This window comes from Candoia aspera, chromosome 4 (assembly GCF_035149785.1).
Source record: "Candoia aspera isolate rCanAsp1 chromosome 4, rCanAsp1.hap2, whole genome shotgun sequence".
In the NCBI taxonomy this organism is placed as follows: Eukaryota; Metazoa; Chordata; class Lepidosauria; order Squamata; family Boidae; genus Candoia; species Candoia aspera.
In genome coordinates this window covers 20,245,166-20,270,912 of record NC_086156.1, presented here as the reverse complement: position 1 = coordinate 20,270,912, position 25,747 = coordinate 20,245,166, and the positions used below count along the sequence as shown (strand labels likewise).

At 37.0% G+C, this 25,747-nt stretch overlaps 1 protein-coding gene across 3 annotated transcripts in view; it reads right to left on the bottom strand.

Annotated features, from left to right (window-relative positions):
* Positions 1-217: 217 nt before the first annotated feature.
* Positions 218-25,747, bottom strand: part of NEBL (nebulette) — a 159,306-nt gene continuing 133,776 nt past the window's right edge. The window contains exons 10-27 of one of the 3 annotated variants that reach the window (XM_063303541.1): positions 24,498-24,602; positions 24,117-24,224; positions 23,502-23,612; positions 22,318-22,428; positions 22,035-22,145; positions 20,669-20,779; positions 18,022-18,132; positions 17,653-17,763; positions 17,154-17,258; positions 15,336-15,428; positions 14,465-14,557; positions 14,269-14,361; positions 13,742-13,846; positions 11,964-12,135; positions 9,935-10,027; positions 8,581-8,709; positions 1,101-1,216; positions 218-635 (exon numbers count right to left, since the gene is read on the bottom strand). In XM_063303541.1, the coding sequence (XP_063159611.1) occupies positions 459-635; positions 1,101-1,216; positions 8,581-8,709; positions 9,935-10,027; positions 11,964-12,135; positions 13,742-13,846; positions 14,269-14,361; positions 14,465-14,557; positions 15,336-15,428; positions 17,154-17,258; positions 17,653-17,763; positions 18,022-18,132; positions 20,669-20,779; positions 22,035-22,145; positions 22,318-22,428; positions 23,502-23,612; positions 24,117-24,224; positions 24,498-24,602 (2,055 nt within the window). In that variant the 3' untranslated portion in view covers positions 218-458. The remainder of the gene's footprint in view (positions 636-1,100; positions 1,217-8,580; positions 8,710-9,934; positions 10,028-11,963; positions 12,136-13,741; positions 13,847-14,268; positions 14,362-14,464; positions 14,558-15,335; positions 15,429-17,153; positions 17,259-17,652; positions 17,764-18,021; positions 18,133-20,668; positions 20,780-22,034; positions 22,146-22,317; positions 22,429-23,501; positions 23,613-24,116; positions 24,225-24,497; positions 24,603-25,747) is intronic. The other 2 variants (XM_063303540.1, XM_063303539.1) reach the window with 2 other exon arrangements.

Below are 25,747 nucleotides of genomic sequence, written 5' to 3'. Positions count from 1 at the left end.
AGTAGCAGGAAAGTTTCATCATTAAGGACAGGGTATGTTTTGTTTAAGACTGCAAAACAGTAGAAAGCAACTTTTGATCATGTCATCCATTACGACAAAAACATTGATTCGGTGCACTTGGATTTTTAATGGCTCAAACCTTAACAGCAAGCTATACCTCTTACAATTTCTAAGTTACACAATAAAAAAATAACAGTTGCTTTGTGTTTATAATTCTATTTGGGAGCTAATAGAAATTAATCCAGTTTCCACCAGCAGTGTGTTTTCATATATCATTTAACTATCATGATTTCAGAGCTCAGTACTCCTAGATTTCTTTCTAGAGGACTGCATGTTGACTTTAGCATATAAGCACAGATTGTTACACTAACAGGGAAGTAATGAAGTTGTGGTTTTAAAAATACTTTGTTTAAAAAGATTATAGGTAAATCAAAATGCTCAGAAGAATTAATGGTGAACTAATTAACAAACTCAATGTAATTTGCTGGAAGCATTCCAGTTTTCCCAGTTCTCTGAACTGTACCATACATCCAACCATCATCAATCGGTTGAACATTGATGATGTAGTCACCATCTCTGAAGGAAACTTCGTCTTCATCTTGGGCACTATAGTCATACATAGCTCTATAAGTTCTCTGTTAACAGAAAAGTAGAGGAAAGTCCATTAAACAAATTCCATTGGAAGGCATCTACAAGACCAGTTAATGCGACAATATCTACAAGCATATGTCCAATATAAAACTTTTTATGTGACCAAAACTGCTGGCTGTATAAATCAGCAAACCTTCTATTTATGCAAAATATTTGTCAAAGAAGTCTGCAGTCAAAAATCTCAAGACCACAACCATGTGATCAAAGCCCCATCCCTTTTTACATATATCACAATGCCTGTAAAAAAGGGCAGGGCTCCAATCACATGGTTGTGGCTGCCATCTTGACTTCTTTATTTCTGCCCTGCAGACACCGCAGTGTCATAGGAAAATACATTAAGCCTAAGTTTGTAACATCTTTCCATACTTAATTTGAAATTTGCATCACTGTAACTTTAAAAAAAAAATCTACCAAAAGTATCTTTAAGTATCTTTTAACTTAATGCTCACCAAGTTAGCTGAATGTGGCTGTGAATGCATTGATCTCATAGATGACATACTACTCTGGTGCATGTAACCGTATCCTTGGGGCTGATTGTGTTGATATGCCCCAGGAAGCACAGGGGCTGAATGGGAAAGAAATAAAAATATATTACTACTTCATGCCAAGATCATTCTGTGGGTGAAATGGCAATTTGCTGTCCTGATTAGAAGATCGCAGGAACTGGTTTATTAGTAGGAATTGAAATAAGGTGATGAAACTTCTGTGTGATAAATATTTATCTTAAACAAAGGAATGCTAAAAACAAATGCTTCAGAAACAGTATTATCCATGCATGCATGCATACATGCACACACAGAGACTAATCTAGATACAAGGAAAAGTGCAATGTTTCAGTATTATATTCCTTTACTGTGAATTTACAGCTGACAAAGGCAATAGCACACAATGGCATGTGTTTTTAAAATATTCAGGAAGTATATTTAAGTCGTTATTGATAGGTTGCAAATTATGTAAATTAAGAAATCCTGATATTGTTTTTCTCTTTCCAGATGCCCTGATTTATCTTGATATAGAGGTAGTGTCTGAGATTACCTTTTTAAAGCATGGATCACACGGAAGAAAATTTTAAGAAGTGTTTTTATTATTTATTTCATTTGCGCCCCATCACCCGTTCATCATGGTACCTAAGGAGCCACATACTGACTCTCATCCAGACGTGGACCTGAACATGTCGCTATGTCATGGCACTTCAGAACAAGAGAATGAAGTGTAAAATTTAAGAAGCTGAAAAATATACTTTTTGGACACAGTATACAAAGATAAAGACATAGCTCCCTTGATAAGTCCATGATGCTGGGAAAGGTGGAAGGAAGAAGAAGAAAAGGATGACCAGCAGCAAGGTGGAGGGACTTGGTTATAGCAGTGATGGGTGCACCACTGGGAGACCTGAAGGGCCAGGTTGAAAGCTGATCATTCTGGAGAAGCTCTATCAGTGGGCTCACTAAGTGTTCATACCAACGTGATGGTATATAATCAATAATCACTATTCTACTGTAAATCGTGAAAATCATTTGTTGGCGGTGAATTATTTCCTGAAGTGGAAAAGAAATAAAATTTAACTTTACTTTGTTCTGATGTTAGAACCAACTGTATATACACACTGAAATTTCCTTTAAGAGACCCAGTGCTGCAACGTGTGCTCCTTTTTTAACGTAAGCTAGAGGCAGATGAAAGACTTCTTTTATGTCCTTCTTTAAATTGGTATGTCCTTCTTACCCAATTCTTGGTGCCACTGTTTATAACACACCTATACATATCAGTGTGGTGATGTGTGTATAATTGGTCTTGTTATATATACATATAAATAAATAAATAAATATAAAAACTTGGTAGAGCAGCCATGAAGAGATATTCAAATGTCATGATGTGTTTATACCCACAAAGATCAGTATCATGCAAGCCATGGAATTCACTGTGACACTCTATGGAAGTGAAAGTTGGACCTTGAAGAAGCAGGATGGGAAGAGTATTGACATTTTTGAACTTTGGTATTGGAGAATACTGTGGACAGTCAAGAAAACAAGCAAATGGATCATTGAACAAATCAACCCAGAATTCTCACTTGAGGAACAAATGACCAGACTCAAATTATCCTACTTCGGACACATTACGCAAAGACCTAACTCTCTAGAGAAGGATCTAATCCTGGAAAAGGTAGAGGAAAGAAAAGAGGACAATCAGCAGCAAGGTGGATGGACTCAGTTACAGTGGTGGTGAGTGCACTGTTGGAAGACCTGAAAGACGAGGTTAGGGACAGATTGTCATGGAGAAAATCTATGTGGTCACTAAGAGTCGACATTGACTTGATGGTACGTAATCAATATATATTGCTATGGGCTGCAACCCTCAAGCTATTATAATGCTTCCCTTAATCATTGAGAGGACTTCTTCAGACATAAAAGCTTTAATCTTTAAATAAATGTTTCTGTATAGACAAAGACAATTTAAAAGCATCGTTTGGATCAATTCATTAATTTCCACAGCCATGCCCCCTTCTACTAGATGGAGGTAGATGCAGTTGAAGCAGACCAAGAGACTTATTTTTCCCTCTATATAATAATAAGTAAATTCTCAAATTATCGGTTTACTTCCAAACGCAATTACGGACCCTAAAACCCAAAATTGTTGGGCACAGCCTGATCCTGCATAAATCCAGATGAATAAGGAAAGTTACAAAACCTCCCTCCAAATTCACCACCACTCCACTCCTTAACACCAATTAGTATCCACCCAGAAACAGACCTTTGAGGGAGCTGCTCCCATTTTGTACAACCTGAGATTCATGTGATTTTCTTTCAGTTCTCAGACTGACTCTTGCCATACCTGTTACTAGATTTTGTTTTATACTATTTTATTTAGTTCACTTGTACTGGTCCTGGATTGATTGATTGATTGATTGATTGGATTTATATTTCAAATTTAGTCAGAGTGGCTGTGGGCGGTTTACAATAAAACCAGAATAATCATTAAAATACAATAAATACAACATTATTAAATAAAAAATAAATTATCCAAGATAAAGATGTTCAAAAAGTTCTTAAATTATTTTTTTGATTGATTGATTGATAGACAGACAGAGAGACAGAAAGACAGTATCTTTGGGATAAATATTGTTTTCTAATGTTTAAGTTAGGAAGGCTGAGAGAAGGAAGATCGATGCTTTGGAACTGTGGTGTTGGAGGAAAATTCTGAGAGTGCCTTGGACTGCAAGAAGATCAAAGCAGTCCATCCTCCAGGAAATAAAGCCAGACTGCTCACTTGAGGGAATGATATTCAAGGCAAAACTGAAATACTTTGGCCACATAATGAGAAGACAGGACACCTTGGAGAAGATGCTGATGCTAGGGAGAGTGGAAGGCAAAAGGAAGAGGGGCCGACCAAGGGCAAGGTGGATGGATGGTATTCTAGAGGTGATGGACTCATCCCTGGGGGAGCTGGGGGTGGCAACGACCGACAGGAAGCTCTGACGTGGGCTGGTCCATGAAGTCACGAAGAGTTGGAAGCGACTGAACGAATAAACAACAAAAAAATGTTTAAATTACTTTTGTTTTAGCCACATTATGTGCTACATAGCTGAAACATGGGATAAAAATATTTTAGATAAACACAGTCTTTCTTTTCCCCAGATCAGTTCTTCTCAAATAACAGTTCATTGCTTTTTTGTATTTGCTTTTAGTAAGAGATGCCTCTCAAGGAGCTTGCCCCGCATGTGCTTTTTATTTACAACATACATAACTGTGGGTGCTTCATAAAATGCAGTTCTGTGTGGAAATAATGTATATACTTTGGACTATACATTTGAAAAACTGGGGCATAAGTGTTACAAAATACGGTAAATTAATCTCGCATATGAGAGCACTTTTCTCAGATTTCATACTTTGGAACCACATTGATTTGACTGTTCTTGCCAACTACAGTATAAAAGAAAATGTATTAAGCAAGAAAAGCTCTTCTTTTCTGCCTAACACATTTATTTTAACACTTGATTTTTTTTTTTACAAAGGAAAATACTATGGAAAAACTTCACAAACCCAAACATGAAAAATATACATTACAAATAAGAAACACATGGCTGTCTGCTGCTAATAGGAGTATTAAAATTATTCCATTTTATGACTAAAGAGATGGCAAAGCATGGTTTAAATGATCTGGAAATACAATCAAGCAGAACAAAATATTGTAATGAATATTTCATAGACATATTTAAGGGTAATGCAAAACCCACTTTAAAGCTCAGACAAACAACAATATGCATACTTATTAGTGCCCTATGTATATTCATTTATGGAAATATGGCTTCATTTTGAGCACTGGCAGGCTGAATTCACTGATCTGGGACTCTCACTTTTCTATTCATACATACCAATAATCCCATGCATTAACAGAACAGAGAAAATTAAACTATCAGTCCAAAATTTATGATCTCATAAGATTTACTTGAGAATTTTAATTCCATCTTTCAACCTACATTTTTGGTAATAATCAGTTGGCAAACAGGTGGTAGCACCTAGAAAGCTAAGCAGGGTCAGACTTCATTACTACTTGGATGGAAGACCACAAGGAAATCTCAGACATCTCCAAAAGTACATCCCAGGAGAAAACAAGGGCAAGCATTTTAATATCAAGCCAAGTCAACTTGAAGATGACTTTACTCTTTTATAACCAATATCATAAACATATTTTAAACCATTACCTGAAAGTGTAAAACATAGGTTGAAATCTCTCAGTGGCCTCTTGGGGGTGGGGGGTGGGGGCTAGGCCTGTAGTGGACAGCACAATGAAGTATATTGGGAGAAACCAGGTGATGCATGTGGGCCAGACTTAGAGATCTAGTGTGGTGTAGTGGTTAAAATGCTGGACTTCGACCAAAGAAAACGTCTGATCCTCCCTCAGCCAGAGTGACCCTGGGTCAGTCATCCTCTCTGGCCAGCCAAGTTACAGGGCTATGGAGGTGGTGGGGAGAGGAAATGCTACGGATAGCACCATAACCTCCTGAAGGAAAGGCAGGAGATAAATCTAATAAAATAATATCTCAGGTTTCAGGGATGGGGATTTAGAATTTGGCATGCCCTCTTCTGAGTTCAAACAGTGGCTTCATGTCTGAAAAAGCTGCTTCATGTTTGCAGTGGGCTTTTTTCAAAACACAATTCAAGGGAATTTGAACATAAAACATTTTGCAAAACCACTATGCATAAGGATATACAAAGAATCAAAGCAAGGCCTGAGAGAGCAGCTTTGCCTACTGCCATGACAATTAAGCACGTCTCACTGTGGGAGGGTGTTCGAAAGTCTGGGGGAGGGGGCACAGAGAATAATGTAAGGATGATGTTCTATGATGGCACAGAAATGCATAAATAAAAGACTAGGTGCTCTGCAGTTCTAAGACAATAGTACAATAACTCATTCATTCATTCACCATTGTACCATTATGGCCAAATCATATGCACTCCAAATGAGTGCAATGAAACCAAAACGCTGCGATGAGGAACGCGCACAGTATTTCAATCTCGAAATGTTCTGATCTTGAAGCACTCCGATCCTGGAGGGTCAGAACAAAGCACAACCTTGGAATAAAACATGGTTGCTTCAACTGTTCCCGACTGTTTCAAGTGCAGCATTTATGCTCAGTTTTTAGAGTTTGTATTGGCTTGCTTTCTCACTTTTCCCAGCCTAGGCAGTATATGGCAACAGGAACCCTTCATGCCCCAGCTGTGGTTGGTTTAGATTGGATGGGATGATGTGGGGATGGAGAGATGAGAAGAAATCAGCAATAAAACACAGAAGACTGCTTACAGATGCACACCTGCCAGCCTACCTACTTAATTACTGCTTTTTAAAAAATTCTCCACTATGGGAACATTCAGAGTTCTTGTCCATGCACTGCATGTTAGTTGTGCTGTGCTTTATGCTCCAGGCAGGTAATGGAAAGGTTTGCATGCAATACTGTGCTTTATATGCAAGTATTGTTAACATAATTAAATGCAAAGGCTACTTGTTAGTCTGGTTGCTTTGCTGAATTTTGCTGTGTGGATGCATTCTGGACATGCTCTTGTAACCTGCTGATGCAGAAGGGCACATTTAAAAAGCAAACTCTCTATGTCACTTTGGACTGATTTTGTTGAGCTTTGATTTCTCTGAACATTTTATGCTGCTCCTATGACTTTTTGGATTTCAGAATGCATTTAAAAACTGCAAAGCCTCTATGTTGACTTGGGATGTTTAGCTGAACTTTGCTGGAGTGCATTCTGTACATGCTCTTGTGCCCTGATGAACTCTCAGAGAGCATTTTAAAAAGTCAAGACTGAAGACTCCAACTAAGATTGTTTGGTGGATTTCTATTCTCTTGCTTATTTTATTTTGCTCTTTTGTTTAACCTTTGGTGACTCAGCACTGGGCACATAACAGAAAAAGACAGAAAAGAGATTCTTGCCAGATCAGGGCACTTCAGGATACATTCCTGTACTGGGACAGTGTGGCATTACAAGGCAGTGCAATGTTTTGGATTCAGTTCCAAAAAGATGGAGAAGGAAAAGACACAGCTGTTTTAAAGGTATTCCAAAGCATCTTTCTAAATTATTTTCAAAGAGCTGCACAGTGCTAATCTACTGTCAAAACTTTCTTGTTCAATTTATTGAAAACAATGTTTTAAACAGCAACAACAACATACCTGAGGGGAGTGGGAACATAAAACTAAATTTATATCTGTGCCTGTGTCTTGGCTGACTTCTCCAATCTCCAGCTGAAGTGCTAACTCCTAAATGCAGATTTTTTTTTAATCCATTCAATCGTGCCTGATTCTTGGAGACTGCCTGGACGAGTCCCTGCAGTTGTCTTGCCAAGGTTTTTCAGAAGTGGTTTGCCATTGCCTGCTTCCTAGGGCTGAGAGAGAGTGACTGGTCCAAGGTCACCCAACTGGCTTTGTGACTAAGGCAGAACTAGAACTCACAGTCTCCAATTTCTAGCCTGATGCCTTAACCACTACACCAAACTGGCGCTCAAGTGCACACACTAAAGAGTATTATTGAAAAAGATTAACTCCTTCTCTCTCCTATGTGTTGTATTAACTGTATGCCTAGAATGTTTATTTAAAGAAATTGAACCGACTTCTGTTCTCTCTGAGTATCAGGAGACATTTCTGATAAAAGATTCTAAATTATATATTAAGTAACAGATAATGGTTTTTTTCCCATTCTAATGCCATTAAAAAAAAAACATTCTGCCAATCTTTCAAGTTGATTGGCCAATAGTAGTCAGCATGGCCTCTCATCCCATTGTTTCACAGATGCTGGATAAAAACAATGGAGAGTTGGACTCCCCCTCTTTTGGGGGAGATGGGAGGTAATTAAATTTGAATAATAAAAATAAAATAAATAAATAAAATGTGTAGAAATTTGCAATTTTTTATCTGAAAGTTAAATATAAACACAGAATACTGCAGTAGATGCTGAATGTATTTGACTAAGGCTCTTATCTGGGTTCTACTTTAGGGTTCAATTCTAGATTCTATGGCTGCAAAAGTATGCTCATTCTTTAAACTCTTTAATCAATTAAATGTGTTTGTGTCATAAATTAACTAGCAATGGTAAAAATTGTCATGTGGGAAACTCTATTGTGGTCTGGAAAATTTCAGATTCAATCGATAATTCTGCTTATTGATAAAGATGGTTAAACATCATAAGAAGGTACAGAACCCAAACCAGTGATGGACAATTTATAACTACACTTGATAGCCACTAAGATTTAAGAAGCATGTGTAAAGACAGTATGCAAACACCGTCCTTGATGACCCAGGGTTGTCAAGATTAACAAAAAATGCTTCATCTAATGCAGTTGTCGGATCATTGAGTAAGTGAGGACTGTTGAGTTAATTCTTAAGTGCAAGGAATGGGCACACAGTGACAGTTAGTGGTGGATACTTCTGTATACCTCCTCCTTCATTAGATAGTCTTGTTGCCTCACTGGAGTAAGAAAATATAGAATCATCTGACTTGTCATCTCCAACGCCAGAAGTACTGGTAGAACGAAAATGGTGTTGGCTGCAATGTCTTGCTTTTTCTACAAGGGGAAACACAATACTGCAATAAATAGTATTGTAAATAAAAAAAATTAAAAGGGGGCTTTTTAATTTTAAAAATACTAAAACATAAATAAACACCATCAAGCACCATTTTGTACAAAGCAACCAGATTTTCTCTCTCACACACATGCACACACAATAATACTTCAAATAGGAAAGCAGGTATTGATGCCTTCTGCAGTTGGTAAGAAAGAACAGCAGTCACTAGGGGGAGCAAATTAAAAAAAACTTCTATCCTCCAACTTAAAGGGATTCAGCCACATGCTAACCAAGCCCAGGGAAAGAGCCAATGTTTTTATGGCTCATTTAAAAACAAGTAAGGTTGGATACAAATCTCCATGGGGATGCTGTTCCTGAGTATTTGTTCACCTCCAGAACTGTCTTCTAAAGACTGACTGTAGGCCTACCAAGTCATCTTCTGTGGCCTTATTAGTAACTTTACAATAAAAGAAAAAGAACACTTAATCAACAGAAACCTCTGAACCTGCCATATTCACTATTTTCGTATGTTTAACCTATAAACAACTGCACATAAGTAATGTATGCACTCAGACTTGCAGAAAGAAAGAAGTTGGGTATAACTCTGCAGCATCTAGAGGTTGTGTTAGCTTCCATTCACTTAGGGATTCATTGAAACATACTATTTGAACACAGACACCTAACTCTAGAATGTAACTTTGTCACTTAGTGCTATTAGTGAAAAGATACTGCAGCTCCTCTTTTTCTCTTGAATGGCTTTTCTCTGGCCAGAAAAAGAAAGAAAGTAGCAGTAGGAAAGATGGAAGAGTTGTAAAAAGAAGACATAATCCATGTGAATCCCAGTAAAACTTTGTGAATCAGGCAGACTGATATGGCACAATGGCACAAAAGCTTTTCTGGAATCATCCATTCTATAAATAGTATCATATCACTACAGAATCTAGTCAGCTAATTAAAAACCCAGTAGACCATTCTTTTACAACCTGGTGTCTACCTAATGAGTTGGTCTACATTTGACACCAACCCCAATCAGTCTCACTTTGGGGAATAGGTGAAATTCCACTAACTATATCCTGCATACAAGCAATAACCATTTATAGTGATGTAGCCCTAGTAAACAAAACAATAGTATGCTGTTGTATTCACACAAGTGAGATTCACTAGGGCAAATATTACTTCCAGGACTATAACAAAGCAATGCAGAAAAGCATAACTAAATAATACCCAAAAGCAAATGTAGACTCTTAGACTGAATATTATCTTCCAAAGGATCAAGGTCGAAGATGGAGCCAGGATCTGTGCGCCAAACTTTGAGGTCTTTCCCCAAAAAAGAAACAACAGGACAGTTGGTGAAAAAAAGCAAGGGGGAAAAGATTCAATTGCTCTGTTATTAGAAAGACAGTGGGTATCCTGTTGTAGCTAAAACATACACATTTTAATTATCAAGAGACATTATTATAGCAGTCAAAACACTCAGTCTGAATTTGTGAAGTTATTTTCAAATAGAGCCAGGAAACAATCTATGGTATCAAATTTCCTGTTTATATTGATTTTATATAGTTGTTTGTATGAAACATTGGTTTATTTACATTACTCCAGCCACACATTCATATTTTCTTTGCAGGAAAGATAGTGAAAAGTTTTCATTTCAGTCTAGAAGCTGTTTCATAAGCAACCGTCTTTTTCAGAATAATTTGTTCCCTACAACACATCATAATTGCAGCCATGTTCATTTCCATCCTTTGCATAATTCTGCAACATAAAAACAAAAAAAGACTGTCCTATATCTAAACAAATTATACTGTATGCAAACAATAACCAAATAAATGTAATGTGTACAATTTTCTCCCAGCTATTGCTTTTGAGAATTAGTTCATACGGTCTGGAGTAAATTACTCTGAAATTTCCAAATTCTTTTCAAAGCATTGTTTCCACTATTTATGTTCTGCAGTCCAAGTTCAGAAACCATGCAAAACACTTCCTTGTCTTCATTTTCTCACCTTGCCAACAGTACCAAATGAAGAATGGTTCTAGTGAGTGCTACAATTACATGAAGCCATCTCTGAGACCCAAGTTGCAGTAATAGCTTCCAAACCCCAGACTTACCTGCTCCTAAGTGCTAACAGGCAGGAGTAACTGGGAGTAACATTCTCTCCATGGTGGTACCCCAGTCACAAAAGACATGCTGCAGACAATCATTTTGCATTTTATCTATTTCCAGAAATGCTTTTCATGATTCATACTTCTGGAAAGTTAGCATAACACGGGTTTTATTGCTATTAATAAAGTTTAGTTTGCTGTTTTATGAGCGTTTGTTATACATGGTTTTTAATGTTTGACAAAAAGCTACGTCAAACTGGTTTTCACTGGCAAATGAGACAAGGCCCCAAAAATGAAACCTGTAAGATGCTTACACATGTATATGAAATATTCATATAGTCGAAAGACTAAAGAGACATGGAATATGACAGTACAGTTTTTGAAAAAAGCTCGCATCTAACTCACTGCTAACTAAAGCAGTTTTCCTTAATCCAGTGCCTTACTGAAACACTGAACTACAACAACTAACTTCTCCAGCCAATCACTACTTGCCAATTCAATATTAGCTAAACAGTATCTGACATTGTTCAGATACTCTGGGGAGAGTTTTAAACTACTAATGTGCAATAAGAATGAATACATTTTATTTTCATATTAGTACACAGATCAACTGTTACAGTTAATATTTTTGTAACAATAAAATACTTACCTTACAAGGCACTGAAATGATAGAACTTAATTCCTTTTGTACTGATTTATATAAAAATGTCACATAGCAATTTGTTCTGTGATTACTTTTATTATTATAATAGTTAAAGGTGTTAATATTGGCCTTTCATATTAACAATTTAAATACTTCTTCTGTTATGTCTTTTTTTTAATTTAAGCTCTTGTCAAGCAAATTAATGTTAGATTAAAATTTCTTCCATTTTATCTATTGGATTAATTAATAGTCTCATTACTTCAGAGGGCACTGCAATTATCAGTTTTGCTGGGGAATATTATTGTCTGAGAATCCCAAATGACCTATCATTCTAATATGAGAAAGAAATTTCGTATGACACAAAAGGATATAACTTCAAATGCAGATAGTATTGCAATTATACTGAAATAATAATAATAATAATAATAATAATACTCTGATCACAAAAAATATAAACAGAGCTAGCCACAGAAGCGTTTCTGATTCAGTAAAGTTACAGAATTGACTTACCCACAATTATTCCAGGTCTCCTGTCCATTTCAACTATATGTGGGTGAACACCTTTGTATGCAGCATCACTAACCACCTGGGTATTCCTTCTCACTCGTTCAGTTACAGGGTCATCCACTACTGGAGTGAATCCTCTGCCTTTTGTCTTCTCAAAATCTTCATGATATTTGACCTGGAGAAAAATAAAAATAAGTATATTGACTGATTCAATGTTAAAAGCAGTAAACAATCACTGTAATTTTTATTGGGCATTGCCATTGGCCTGTATCCAGCAATATACAGGAGAAGTTCTGCTCAAGCAAAAGGACTTTCTCCTTGTTCTTCTTCCCTGCATTCTCCCCAAATTGGCTCCAGTAGGTCACTAATAGAGGGCTGCAGAGTACCGAAGTGAGGGAGAATTGGTTCACCTGGCAGATATATTCCATCAGCCAATGGCTATATCCCATTTTGTTTGCATATTACTCAAGTGGTTAATCATCAACATGCAATCTTTTGAGGGAGATGGGCAGTGATGAAATTTGATAAATAAGTAAATAAGTAAATAAAAATTATTCATTGCCAGAATATGCCTTTATATCTATGGCATGTCCCAGTGATGAACTTTAAGAATATTTTTGAAGTAATTGTATCATTAGTCTCAACCAATTACATTTCCATGCAAGTGTTGGCATTAAACTGGCTTAATTTCAAACGGTGCTTCATACCAACCCACATATTACTACAACTAACCAGCCATTACAGAGTGTGTACACAGGTGGCTCTTGGTAACTGCAATGATGCATATCTGTGACTGAACAATGGAGATCAGTCTTTGATATACACATAAAGGGTTTCAGCATGTTGCACTTTTGACTTTATTTTTTATTACTTTACAGATGGAAAAAATGACAAATGGGCTTCTGTGAATGCATAAAGAACATTTTTAATGGTTAGGTTATCTATTCAGTGTTCCTATGTTTGCCCCTCCTGGATCTCACTGATACAGGTCCATCACAGGGGTCCATATGGCTTCTTTGCAGCAGCTGGCCTTCTCCCTCCCTCACAATCTTAATGGTGGTGAGGGAGAGAGAAACCTTTTGCTTGCGCCACTGGATGCTAACACTGCCCACAGACCAGTCACAACTGGAATTTCATGACTGTAGTAATCCAGCAAGGTTTGCCACAAACAAGTGAGAGAAGGAGGAACACATATAGGTGCATTGCCAGAGGACCACTAGGGGAGAAAAAGTGATAAAGGGCCCAGGAGAGGAAGAGAGAACGACCCCCCAATTCTTTTGGAGTCAAGGTCTCATTTCTTGTGATTTTGTTACATATGATTTTATGCTGGAATAGAAACCCACAAATAAGGAGGACCACCTGTACTTATTTAACGCTTCTCCCAGATCTTAATATATTCTGCACAATCACACATACGTAACTTTGCAAAATAATCTCAACAACCACATTCAGAATTTCACTTGCACACCAGAACCTCTAACATGCACAGGCACAAGGCAGTGTGTGTCATCCTCTCCTGTTAAACTTTGGGATGTGGAAAGAGAACCATGTGACATGTGTTTAAAAGCCACTCAGTGAATTATTAGAAAAATCATTTTATTAGTATTGTAAGGGGGAAATTACATTGTTATCAACTCCACTCCATCAACCACAGTGTAAGAAGAAATCAATTCACACTTCAGTTGTGTATGCGAAGTCTTCTGTTAATGAAGATTGCAATTCAATGTACGACACAATATTGTTCCATAGAGCATACTACTTATGTGAAGAATCTACCCTACCATTGAGATGATGTTTTGTGTCTCTTTGACATGCCTTAACTCGGGTGTGTCTAGAATCACGCTAGGTCTACCTTTCATCTGCTGCTGATCTCTGCAGTACTTGACCTGTAAAACACATCATCATCATTACATAGAAATATTTTTACTACACAGCTAACCTTTGTAAATGCAAACAGCATTGTCCTTATTATTCTTGATCATCAGCACTGCAATGATATGTCCATTCAAAACCTGAATATACTGACCTGAGTTACAGTTCATAATATTTGAATGGCTAATGTATTGTGTAAAGAAAGATTGTTTAAACTTTAAAGAAATAATGGTAGTTTTACACAAAAACAAGATGGAGCTGCAAAAAAATAATGCACAGGTTTATCCCACCTAATTAATGACGGTCATTAGGCCATATGTATAAGCACACTTTTCTGCAGTCATTTAAAATTTCAAAAAAGGAGGATCCATTCTTCACCAAAAAATAAATTTATTAGTATAAAACAACAAAAAGAAACAAGAGACAAAGGACTTGCCGAGCTGATAATTTCTTGATTTTTCTTGACTCTTTCCATTTCAGGAGTGACACTGACCGAAGTAGCTTTACCAAGCTGTTCTTTATAGCACACCTGATAATTAATGAATAAAACACAAAGTATAACCTGGTGACTAATAAAAAGATAAATGTATTAGTACAAAACAACAGAAAGGAAAAAGAGACAAAGGACTTGCCGAGCTGATAATTTCTTGATTCTTCTTGACTCTTTCCATTTCAGGAGTGACACTGACCGAAGTAGCTTTACCAAGTTGTTCTTTATAGCACACCTGATAATTAATGAATAAAACACAAAGTATAACTGGTGACTGAACCACGATAAGCAGTGCATTGCATTAAATACCTTCTGATTGTTAAATTCCCTTTTTCCAGTTTGTTTCAAGGTTATTAATACTGCATACTAAAGCATAAAAAGATCACTTTCCCTCTGGTTGGGTTTTTTTCTTTTCTGGGGTGGTATGAAAATATGAACATACAGAAGTATTGCTAACCTAAATCTAATTTACTTGAAGCTGAAGGTGTTGCAGTGGAACTTCTATCCAATTCAGTGGGGACTTATACTGTTCAAAGTAAAAGTTCCTAGAAGAAAAATGTATACATAAATAATTTTCTGTCTAAAGTATTTAGAATATGGTGAGCGCATAATAATTGCATGAATAATTTCAGCATTCATGACAAAGGCTAACTTGTAGGGATCAGAAAATTATTATTAGAAGTTGCAGAGTGATCATAAGTTCTTCAAAATCAGGAGGAATATAATGAAAGCAAAGCTACAAGAAAGCAGCACTGCTCATACTTATGGATATAAAGGAACTTAGAAAATTTAGAAAAGCAGTTTCAGGACAGGGGTTTTGAGAAGAAAGAAGGCCTTCTCATTTCTCTGCACCCAATTATTACAGGGTTGCAAATGCAGGTGTAGAAGAATATATGTATTTTGGCTCTCTGGATCTATTGCATTATTTTATTTCACAGCACAGAACAATAATAGTATCACTACTACAACTTTTACTATTCATGCAAAGCACAATATATATTAGTTAAACTTACTGTACTAATATTTTTCTGATTTTTCTTTACATGTTCAGTCACAGGGGTCTCTGCTACTGTTATGCCAGCACCTAATCCTTTCTTGTAAAATACCTTCATTAAACAAAGAAAATAAAATAAATATGCAATTTCCAGGAAGGGTTTGGGTGAGTGGGGAAGGAACTATTCTTGACCTCTCCCTCTATTATTTGAAATTATGGGGATATTTACTTTTCCATGAATCAACTAAATCAGCAGAGAAACTTCATTTTCTTAACCCTTATCTACTGGAACTCACAGTAAATTCAGTCTTGCATTAAAAAACATTCCTTTAGGCACTACTTAAAATGCTTAAGAATGAACTCAATGACAGGATGTGTATGAGTCCAATACAACTGATTTCAAAGCAGAGTCAAGAGATGATTGGAAGAACCATCTATCACCCAAGCTGAAGAAGGAAGCTTATCATTCATTTAGCTTTGGCTCTAATGCTTCTACAGATATGTAACTTTGCAATGATCCTGAATTCAGTATTGCATTCAGCATGTCAGCACCACAACGTCTCATCATCTGGCCTTAGTCAAGAAACTGTAGAAGTCTTTAATTTAGATCAGAATTGTGCAAATACAATAGCTGTCTTTCATTTCCTGAAATTTTTCTTCATTTTCATCAAGAGGCAATAAAAGCTCATCAAAGAAATTCTAAAACACTTTAGATTTTACTTTGTTGTTGCAAAATGGCACAGTGTTCTATTGCTGATGTTGCTTTTTGTTACATATTGTATATATCCATCATTCACTGATGCCTTCAGGGTGAACAAAAGGCTTGACAGAGTTTGATCACAGACGCCCTGCTCTAATGTGACAGTGTGTGGAGTGTGAGGTAGAAGGCATGGAGAAGAAGAAGGGGTGCTTATGGGGCTGCCATGCAGTAATCGTACCCTATGGGGTAAACTGTTGCCCACTTTGGGCAGTGGGAAACTCTTTTGGGAGAAATATAATTAAATAATATATTAAATAAATAATTGAAAACCCTATAAAACTCTTGTAATTGATTTCAGTCTAGTGGTTTTTACAGTCCTTGTTAGGTTCATGAAGCTGAAACTCCATTGACTCAGTGGTACTGTAAACTTTTGAATGTCCAGAAGTAGCCTATAATACTTCAGTTACTTGGCAGATCTTGCTACAGAACTTTACTATCAAGTTACTAATTCTCTCCCTATTAAGTTTTAAAATCAATCAATAAATAAGTAAATAACACAAGTGATATGTCATTCCTGCATTCTTTAGTTTTGGCCTCCCTGGCCAGTAATTTTCAGGCAGACTTCCTTAATCTGCATCCCCCCAACATGCTGTAGGATCACAATTCCTACTATTCTCAGACTGCTTAGCCAAAATCCTCCCATCTCTGCTCTGAATGCTCAAAATTAATTATAGTGAACATTTCTTAGAAGTATAGATACAGGCTTTCCAGATAATTAAAAAGAAATACAAAAATGTTCCTGACTAATGGAAAGAAAAGGCTTATTACAACGTAAATAGGAATATATATACACACACACACACACACACACATACACATACATAAACTGTGTGTGTGTGTGTGTGTGTGTTTATTCCTATTTACATTGTAGAAAGCCTTTTATATTGTCTCTTGGAAACAATATAAAATTAGTCTGCCAGTTCAAAATCTTAATTCCAAAGATGCATTCTGTACTGGAGAGTTTAGACAACGGGTTTGGAAAGAATGTGCATATTTCTACCATTTCCTGAAATACAAGGAAGTTAATTTAATGCTGCGTATTGGCAAAATGTGTCTATTATAATTACTGCTACTTACAGAACTGATATTTCTCTGTGCATTTTTAATTCTCTCAATTTCAGGAGTATCTGGCACAGCGGAGTAAGTACACAGCATCTTCACTGCTTCATCTTTGTACTTCTTCTGAAAAAATATCCCACCATTTATTTATTTATTCATTTATTTCTCAAATTTCTAATACCGCCCATCTCCCCCTGAAAGGGGGGCTCTTTATTACACACACTTAACATTCCAACACTAGTTGGCAGTTGAAATTGACTTAAATTTGTTTACATCAATCTTATTACCATTTAAAAATTCATTCACACTGTCAATTTAAATAAACTGGGCTATAGTAAACTAGGCATTAAAGCCTAAATAGTTTATTCAAAACTGATCAGCTGCCCCAACATGCAAAAAACTGTGCGTGTGCTTCTTAAAAATAAGACTACTATCAGAATAAAATATACATCCCTACACTCAGGAGAATATCCCTGATCTACAAATAATTGTTAATTACTGCTCATGCTGTACTCACCTGGCTAGCTATTTCAGATGCCTTCCTTGCTCGCTGTATGTCTGGAATATCTGGGCCTACTAGCATTCCTTTCCCTTTGATCTCAGTCTCCAAGTCCTTCATGTATTCTTTCTGCAAGATATAGCACATTAAACAATTCTTAAATATATGCTACCTCTGGTCATTCACATCTATACTTGTGTGTGGCTTTCAAAGCTTTGCTTGTAACACAAACTAGATTTCTGATGATGCCTGGCCGTGCTTCTGTAGGATTTGGTTTTATTATTTTTGTATGCTTTCTATTCTCAAAAGAATTTTGTCAGAACACATTTTTAAAGGACCATTATATTTTACTATAAATGCCACTGAAGTGCTGCATTCTGGACTAACCTGGCTTGCGAGTTCATAAGCTTTCTTTGCTCGTTGTATATCAGGAGTATTCATGTCCACCTGCATCCCCTTTCCTTTAATTTCCATTTCTAGATGTTTCTTGTATTCTTTCTATAAAGAACAGAACAGGGAATAATCAGATCTATAGCAGTTTCAGCTTTTATATAGAACTTCCTTTAATCTGAGTGCTTTTATTAAGTAACACCCTGGAAGGTGAAATGTTTTATACATTCAGAACACAGGCTCTATAGGAGACACTCAGATGTATTTTTCAGATTCTTTAACTGTTTTTTCTAAAAATAGTAATCATAAAAGCTCTACAGTATCCTATTCCATCTTGGATTTGTTTTGCCATCCTAAAGCAAATTACAGATTAATGATTAAATTCATATAACTGGACCCTTCAAAACCTGGTTAATACCTCTGATTCTACCTGGACAGTATTCCATTCTTGCAAAAGTACATATGTATTCTATTAATAATAATAACAACAACAACAACAATTTATTAAATTTATATGCCACCCAACTCCCACTTACTCTGAGGGCTTTACAATCGTTAAAAATATTTAAGAACAAAAATCAATACAAAAAACAGCACAAGACAGAACAACGATTGCAAAGAAAACAATCCTGGAAGGGAACAAAAAAGAAGAAAGGGGCATCAGTCATCCTTGCCAAAGGACTGGGTAAAGAGCCATGTCCTTAGGGCCCTTCGAAATAGCAGTAGGATGGGAACCATTTGAATTTCGAGGGGAACCTCATTCCAGAGGGCAGGCACTGCACCTTCCAGGGTCCAGACAGATGGCAGTTTAATCGATGGAACCCAGAGCGTGCCAACCCTGATAGATCAGCCAGGCAGAGACTGGCAGTCCCTCAAGTAACCAGGCCCTATGCCATGTAGGCCTTTATAGGTGCTGACCAGCACCTTGAATCGCACTAGGAAGCAAACTGACAACCAGTGCAACTCGTGAAGCAGAGATATTACACGGGATTACTTCCCATGCCGCTGCATTCATTTATGGATGATCTCCGGCGAGAGAGGAATGGTGGCAGTGCATCCATCCTTGCTCTTCTTGACCTCTCAGCGGCTTTCATTACCATCGACCATGGTATCCTTATGGGGCAGCTCAGGGAGTTGGGGGTGGGCAGCGTGGTTTTGCACTGGTTCACCTCCTTCCTCCAGGGCCGGTCCCAATCAGTGGTGATAGGGAGTGAGAGATCCAACCCTCGGCCCCTCCTTTGTGGGGTGCTACAGGGTTCGGTTCTCTCTCTGCTCCTCTTCAACATCTACATGAAACTACTGGGTGAGATCATCCGTCACCATGGAATGAGGTATCATCAGTATGCTGATCATACCCAATTATACATCTCCATCCATAAAGTAAGTGATGCTGTGATTGCCCTTTCTCAGTGCCTGGGGGCTGTGGGGGTCTGGATGGGGAACAACAGGCTTCAGCTGAACCCTGGTAAGATGGAGTGGTTGTGGGTTAATGGCTCCACTGTATCCAGTAAATTGCCATCTTTAGTTCTGGATGGGGTTGCACTGCCCCAGACAGACCCAGTGCTGAATCTGGGGGTCCTTCTGGACTCACGGCTCCTGCTCAAGGAGCAGGTGGCAGTCGTGGCCAGGACGGCCTTTGCACAACTTCATGTTGTGCGCCAGTTGTGGCCTTTCCTGGATCGAGAGGCCCCCCAAACAGTCACTCATGCCCTGGTCATCTCCCATATAGACTATTGCAATGCACTCTACATGGGGCTACCCTTGAAGAATATCCGGAAGCTACAGCTTGTCCAGAATGCAGCTGCGTGGGTTATCTTTGGCGCCCCTAGAAGGGTGCATATAACACCTCTACTACACGCGCTGCATTGGGTACCAGTTTGCTTCCAGGTCCAATTCAAGGTGTTGGTTATCACCTTTAAAGCCCTACACGGCATGGGGCCAGGTTACCTAAGGGACCGTCTCATCCCCATGACATCAACCTGTCCCACCTGTTCATGCAGAGAGGGTGTGTTGCGGACCCCATCTGTAAGAGAATTCCATCTGGCAGGGTCCAGGAAATGAGCCTTCTCTGCAGTGCAGCCTGCCTTCTGGAACATCCTGCCACTGGAGGTCAGGCAAGCTCCATCCCTTTTGACCTTCAGAAAGTCCCTGAAGACTTGGCTCTGCTGCCGTGCTTGGGATGGGGAGGGGGGAGTCATTTTTGGAGATAGCTGGCACCTTAGAGTTCTCCCCTCATATTTATGATCTTTTGTAACCATCTGGATTTTTATTTTTTAATTTTATATTGTATTGTATTATATTTTAAGTTCTGTTATGATTATTGTTTTTGTTTTAATTGGTTAACTTATTGTAAACCGCTCAAAGCCCCTCTTTGGGGGGAGATGGGCAGTAGTACAACTTTGAGAAATAAATAAATTAAATAAATAAACAAATAAATAAATTCTGGACCAGCTGAAACTTCCAGGTGGTCTTCAAGGGCAGCCTCACGTAGAGCACATTGCAGTAGTCAAGCCATAAGGTCACCAGGAATGAGTGACTGACTGAAGGGCTCCCCGATCAGTATAGTAATAGTAATACAGTATAATAATATCATACATTAAGTTGTAATGTATAGAATTATGCTTTGAAAACATTTTAAGCAAACCTGGCTTGCAATTTCAGATGCTCTCTTTGCTCGCTGTATTTCAGGTGTATCAGTGCCAACTTGCATTCCTTTTCCTTTAATTTTGGTCTCCAGATCTTTTCTATATTCTTTCTGTGAATATAAGAATATATACTGTAAAATCAGGCATGAGCTTGGGGGTAGGAGGTGGGGGAGAAGATACTTTTTAAGGGGACACACATACGGACAGTCAAACCTATTACCTCACAGGTAGAATTTAGGGGTTATCATCTCAAATAGGCTGTTTCAAAATTGTAAAATGAATATAAATCTACAGTACAATTTTTTGAGAGGTGCCTATTAAAAATCAATGTGTGGTCAGTTTTCTCTCTCTCTTGCTCTCTCTTCCTCTCTTTCACACAGACTCACATGGACATAAACTTTGGGTTATAGTAGTATTAACCTCTAGAAAGATAAACAATTTTGGTTTATTTTTCTGCCAGAATTTTTAAGCATGTAAGGAATGCTTCATTGCTTTTAACACTACTGAATAAAATAAATTAGAGAAATTTTACATTACCTCAGGCATTATCTACTTGTTTAAATTATAAATAATTAATGCAAGATGAATGTATTTAATAATATTTTCATACACATACCTATTCTGGCTGTAGGTATCTTATTACAACAAATACCAGATAACATGGCATGGGAATGTAGCCTAAATATGTGTTTCTGTTCAAAAGCACATGGTCAAAATTATAATTTACGTCTTAGGAAATTATAAATAAACTAAAAATAATAATATCAAATGAGGAATGTCTACCACCATTCAATTTCTTAAATCTAATAATGGAGCAGTAGATGTCTTCTACGACTATGGATCAACCAAAACATTAGGTTCCAGCCTGAGCTGATATTTTCAGATAACAACCAAGTTTGAATCAGGGGCCAGAATCCAAATTCAGTTTCATGCACCTTCATGTCAGTATTGGGAAAGATACCCATATTTAATTAAAGAAAAAGGTTTCTTTTAAAAAACAGGATTAAATATGCAGGCACATTCAAACTTTCTAAGATGAACCCTGCCAGTTTTAGAGAATCAGAAGAGCATTTTTGGATCTGTCAGTCACTCAACTCAACTCCTCTGCTTGCCTTGTCCTCATCCTGACCTTTTATGGAGAAACAAAGTAGGAATGCAGTATGTGTCTTTCTACAGGGCTCAGAAGAGCAGTACTTTGCACAAAGCCTTGTGTCAGTTGCAACTTACCTAAAGTTACTTCACAGGGATACGTTGCTTTGTGATACTATAGAATCTGTCTGAAGCACACCGCTGGAATGTGGTGAAAATAGATGCATGCACTTCATTTCTATAATAATTTAAAAAGAGGTGTCTTCCTTTACTGACCTCACTAACAATTTCAGATGCTCTCTTTGCTCTTTGAATGTCAGGAGTTTCTGAAATAAGTTTCACTCCTTTTCCCTTTATTTCATGTTCCAGATCTTTTCTGTATTCTTTCTGTTATTAGGAAAAACAAAAGAGACATGCACATTCAAATAATATGTGTATTATTTGATGTAATATGTAATAAATTTTCCACTGACTACAAAACTAAGAATATATTTCAATTGGATACTTTGTGTGGGCAAACTTTCCATGACATTTACTAATTGCTACTAGCAGCACCTACCTCATTTAGTATCTGAGCTGCATTTTTCACTCTAATCAAATCTGGAGTATCTTCAAGCACTGCCAGTCCTTTTCCTTTCATCCCTTCTTCCAAATCTTTTCTATACTCCTTCTGAAGTTAAAAAAAAGAATTCACCTTTAAATAGTGAGCAAGATCTTAAAAAGAAAAAGAAATCCTTCTTACTAAATATTTCAAGGCATACTTGATATTTTCTATATAATATGAATTAGGGAGTATACATTTACCATAGTGAAAACAGAACTGGGAAATCAAAAGGAAAAGTACAAGTACTGTAATCTTTATCTTGCTCCTGAAAAAAGAAAACATTCTCCTACTTATGCACCAGTGCTACCGTTACGTGGTTATTTTATAAAATTGTAAGAGCTTCTATTCTGGATGGCTTTCAGGATTACAGACAAGTAAATGGCCCTGTCACTCAAATTCTGTTAATGCTATCATTATTCACCAAAGATCACTAAAGGCAACACAAAAGGCACTTATCCATAAATCAGAGTTACATAGCACAATGAGCTCTTGTGATTGAAATGAGCGTGTAGACCGATATTATACTAAACTTGGCAGAAAAGACAAGCCTTAATTATTTCAGTCTTGTCACACTTTATCCAGAAGAGGAAATAGACAACTTACACTTTTCTCCCTAATTGTCAAACCAAGTGGCACCATCTCAGTTTTATCTTTGGGCACCTTCAATTTCTAGGCAGAAACTCCATTCAGACATCACATAAACCATAGTTCATAGAACTTTACTGTGATAAGGAGGTCTATATGAATTGGCTAAACAAATATAACCCTACAAAAGCTGCTAACACAATGGAAATTGGAATAAATTTATATATTTAAATGTGGATGAAGAATAAAGTTTGACAAGTTGCTGTAAATATTTGTTTCCATAGCGTTCATTTGCAAATTCAGACTATAGTTTGGCTCTAATTTATACCATACACAAACTGTGATGTGATGAAATACTTGAACTGAGATTTAATATGTGAACAAACTGCAACTATCAGTCTTTTACAAATATTTCAGAAACATCGGTTTTCAATTATCTGCTCTGTGTCACTGCAGAAAAAGAATAAACTAAAAGGAAAAGGAGGATGAACATGGTAGAACTTAAACAATGTTATGACACAGTAAAGAAGACTCTTCCTCTTCTGTTGTGTTACCTCTTTTAATAGATCTGTTACATGTTTCACATGCAAGAATTCTAGAGTCTTGTCTAAATCCAGTGCTGCCTTTCCTCTGACTTTTTCTTCAAATTCTTTTCTATACATTTTCTGTGTCCAAAACAAAATTATGTTAGTTATCAAATGTATGCATTCCTAATTCTGAGCTAGAAAATTTTAATAGAATCATCTCAAACATACTTTACAAAGTATAATCTAAATATTTGCGGAATATCATAGTGTGACTCTAAAATAATTACTGAAACATCAAATGGGAAGCACAATGAGATCCAAAGAATCGCTTAACTCATTCCATATGTTTAAGAATGCTTTGAATTTGTGTTTCTTGAAATGTATCTCACAGCACTGCAAAAATGTGAAGATCTGAAGAAGTGGTTTATACTACATCAGGCTGGTTTGCTACTCAACAAAAGCAAGTCCAGCCTTCTACTGAGTGAAACTAAACCAAGGACTGGGTTGAAATACTGGACTGTTATCAGTTATTCTGTTTCACAGTAAACCACACAGACACACAAACCTCTTATTCAGATGCTGCTACAGCACAACACACTGGTTACTACACTATAATAATAATTTCAAAAACATTTCACTAACCTCACTTTGAAACTTTTGAGCTTCCTTTGAAACTTGGTATGTTGGTGTATCCATAAATTCTAGCATAGACTTGCCTTTTGATTTTTCATATTTCTCTTTATACTTAACCTAATAAAAACATAAGGCATCAAAAATCAATTTAAAAATCAATAGCACCTTACTTCATCCATATTCAGGTAATAATAAAAAGCTCCACATGAGCAGGGACTTCTCCTTTTTTCTACAAAAAAAGTGAGTCATTTACATGTATATTACGTCTCTTTTAGGCATATTCAATATTTTCCACCTTCCATTTTACGCAAGGATCATATTTCATAACTGACCAATATAGGTGTTATACTAAGTATACAGTTCCGAGTTTGCAGAGTACTGTGGGCATACCTGGCTCTGGAGGACTGCATTTTCTTTGTGGTGCAGCTGTTCAGCAGTATCTGCTTCAAAATGATACAGCCCCTTAGTTTTCTCAAATAGTTTCTTATATTCATACTGAAAAAAGCAAATATATGTTTAAGCTTCAAAGCATATGCATAAAGGACTGTAAGAGACATATATGATATGATTCACTGGGCATATGGCTAAAACTTTGGGGCCTGTCAAACCTTTGGTAGCTGCCTTAACTGAAAGGATGCTTCCCAAGCATAAATCTCACAGGGTTCTCTTTAGCAAGATGTATTAAGATGAAAGAAATTGTGATACAAGAATTCCAACAAGTGAACAATTTTCAATTTAGAGCCAATATATCTATGTTTACATTAGGGTAGGGACTTCATGAGAGCATATCTCACCAGGTTATGGTGCTCAGAAAGAAGGGAGGTCTCTTTTCTGACAAAGGAGTCTGCAGGTGTAGGTTGTTTATACAATGATTGCTTAAATGCTTATAAGTCTGAGAACCAACTCTTACAGAGCCTTGGGGGGTTTCTTTGAGGCAGTTATGTGAGAATTAACCTTAATGTATCTATTCTGAAATGTTAAATGGCCAAAAACAATTGTGCCACTGAAAATTAGTGTTTAAAACACTGAATATCTGTAGTGCAATCTGGGGGTTCTGTAGTGGTAGTTGTTGTAGTATTCTTTCCTATTTGAGACAATACTGCTCCAAAGGATCTCTTGACTTTAAGGGCTGCTTTAGACAAGGTAGAAGATTGAAAAGCCCTTATCAATATGGGAGATCACATGCAATCCTTCAAGCCCCAGTCAGTGTCAGTAGTAACCTCTAGGCATGTAAATATTAAAGCTTTCTGAATTGTAAGAGCTAATATTTATTTGTCTTCAATGACTATCAGAACCAATTAAATATTATGTCATCTCAATCTATTTTAAAAGTAAAAAAAAAATAGTACATTTGCTATGTTGATTCAGGAAGAGAGGTAAGAAAGTCACTTTTAAAAGTATCTGTATGTCCATGATGGATCAACAAGCAAGACAGATGTCAAGACTTGCCAAGCATTCTGAAGCCCATATCATTCAACAAAATAGGATCAAAGTATTGCCCCAAATATATCCATTGATTGATCTCTATTAAATCCAAGAATCACATCATGAGTGATACAAAGAATGTGTTTTAGGGCCTCACAAGGTAATTCATAGCTTCTACTTTGATGGCTGAGGGCCACACTGGATTAGGCAAGGAT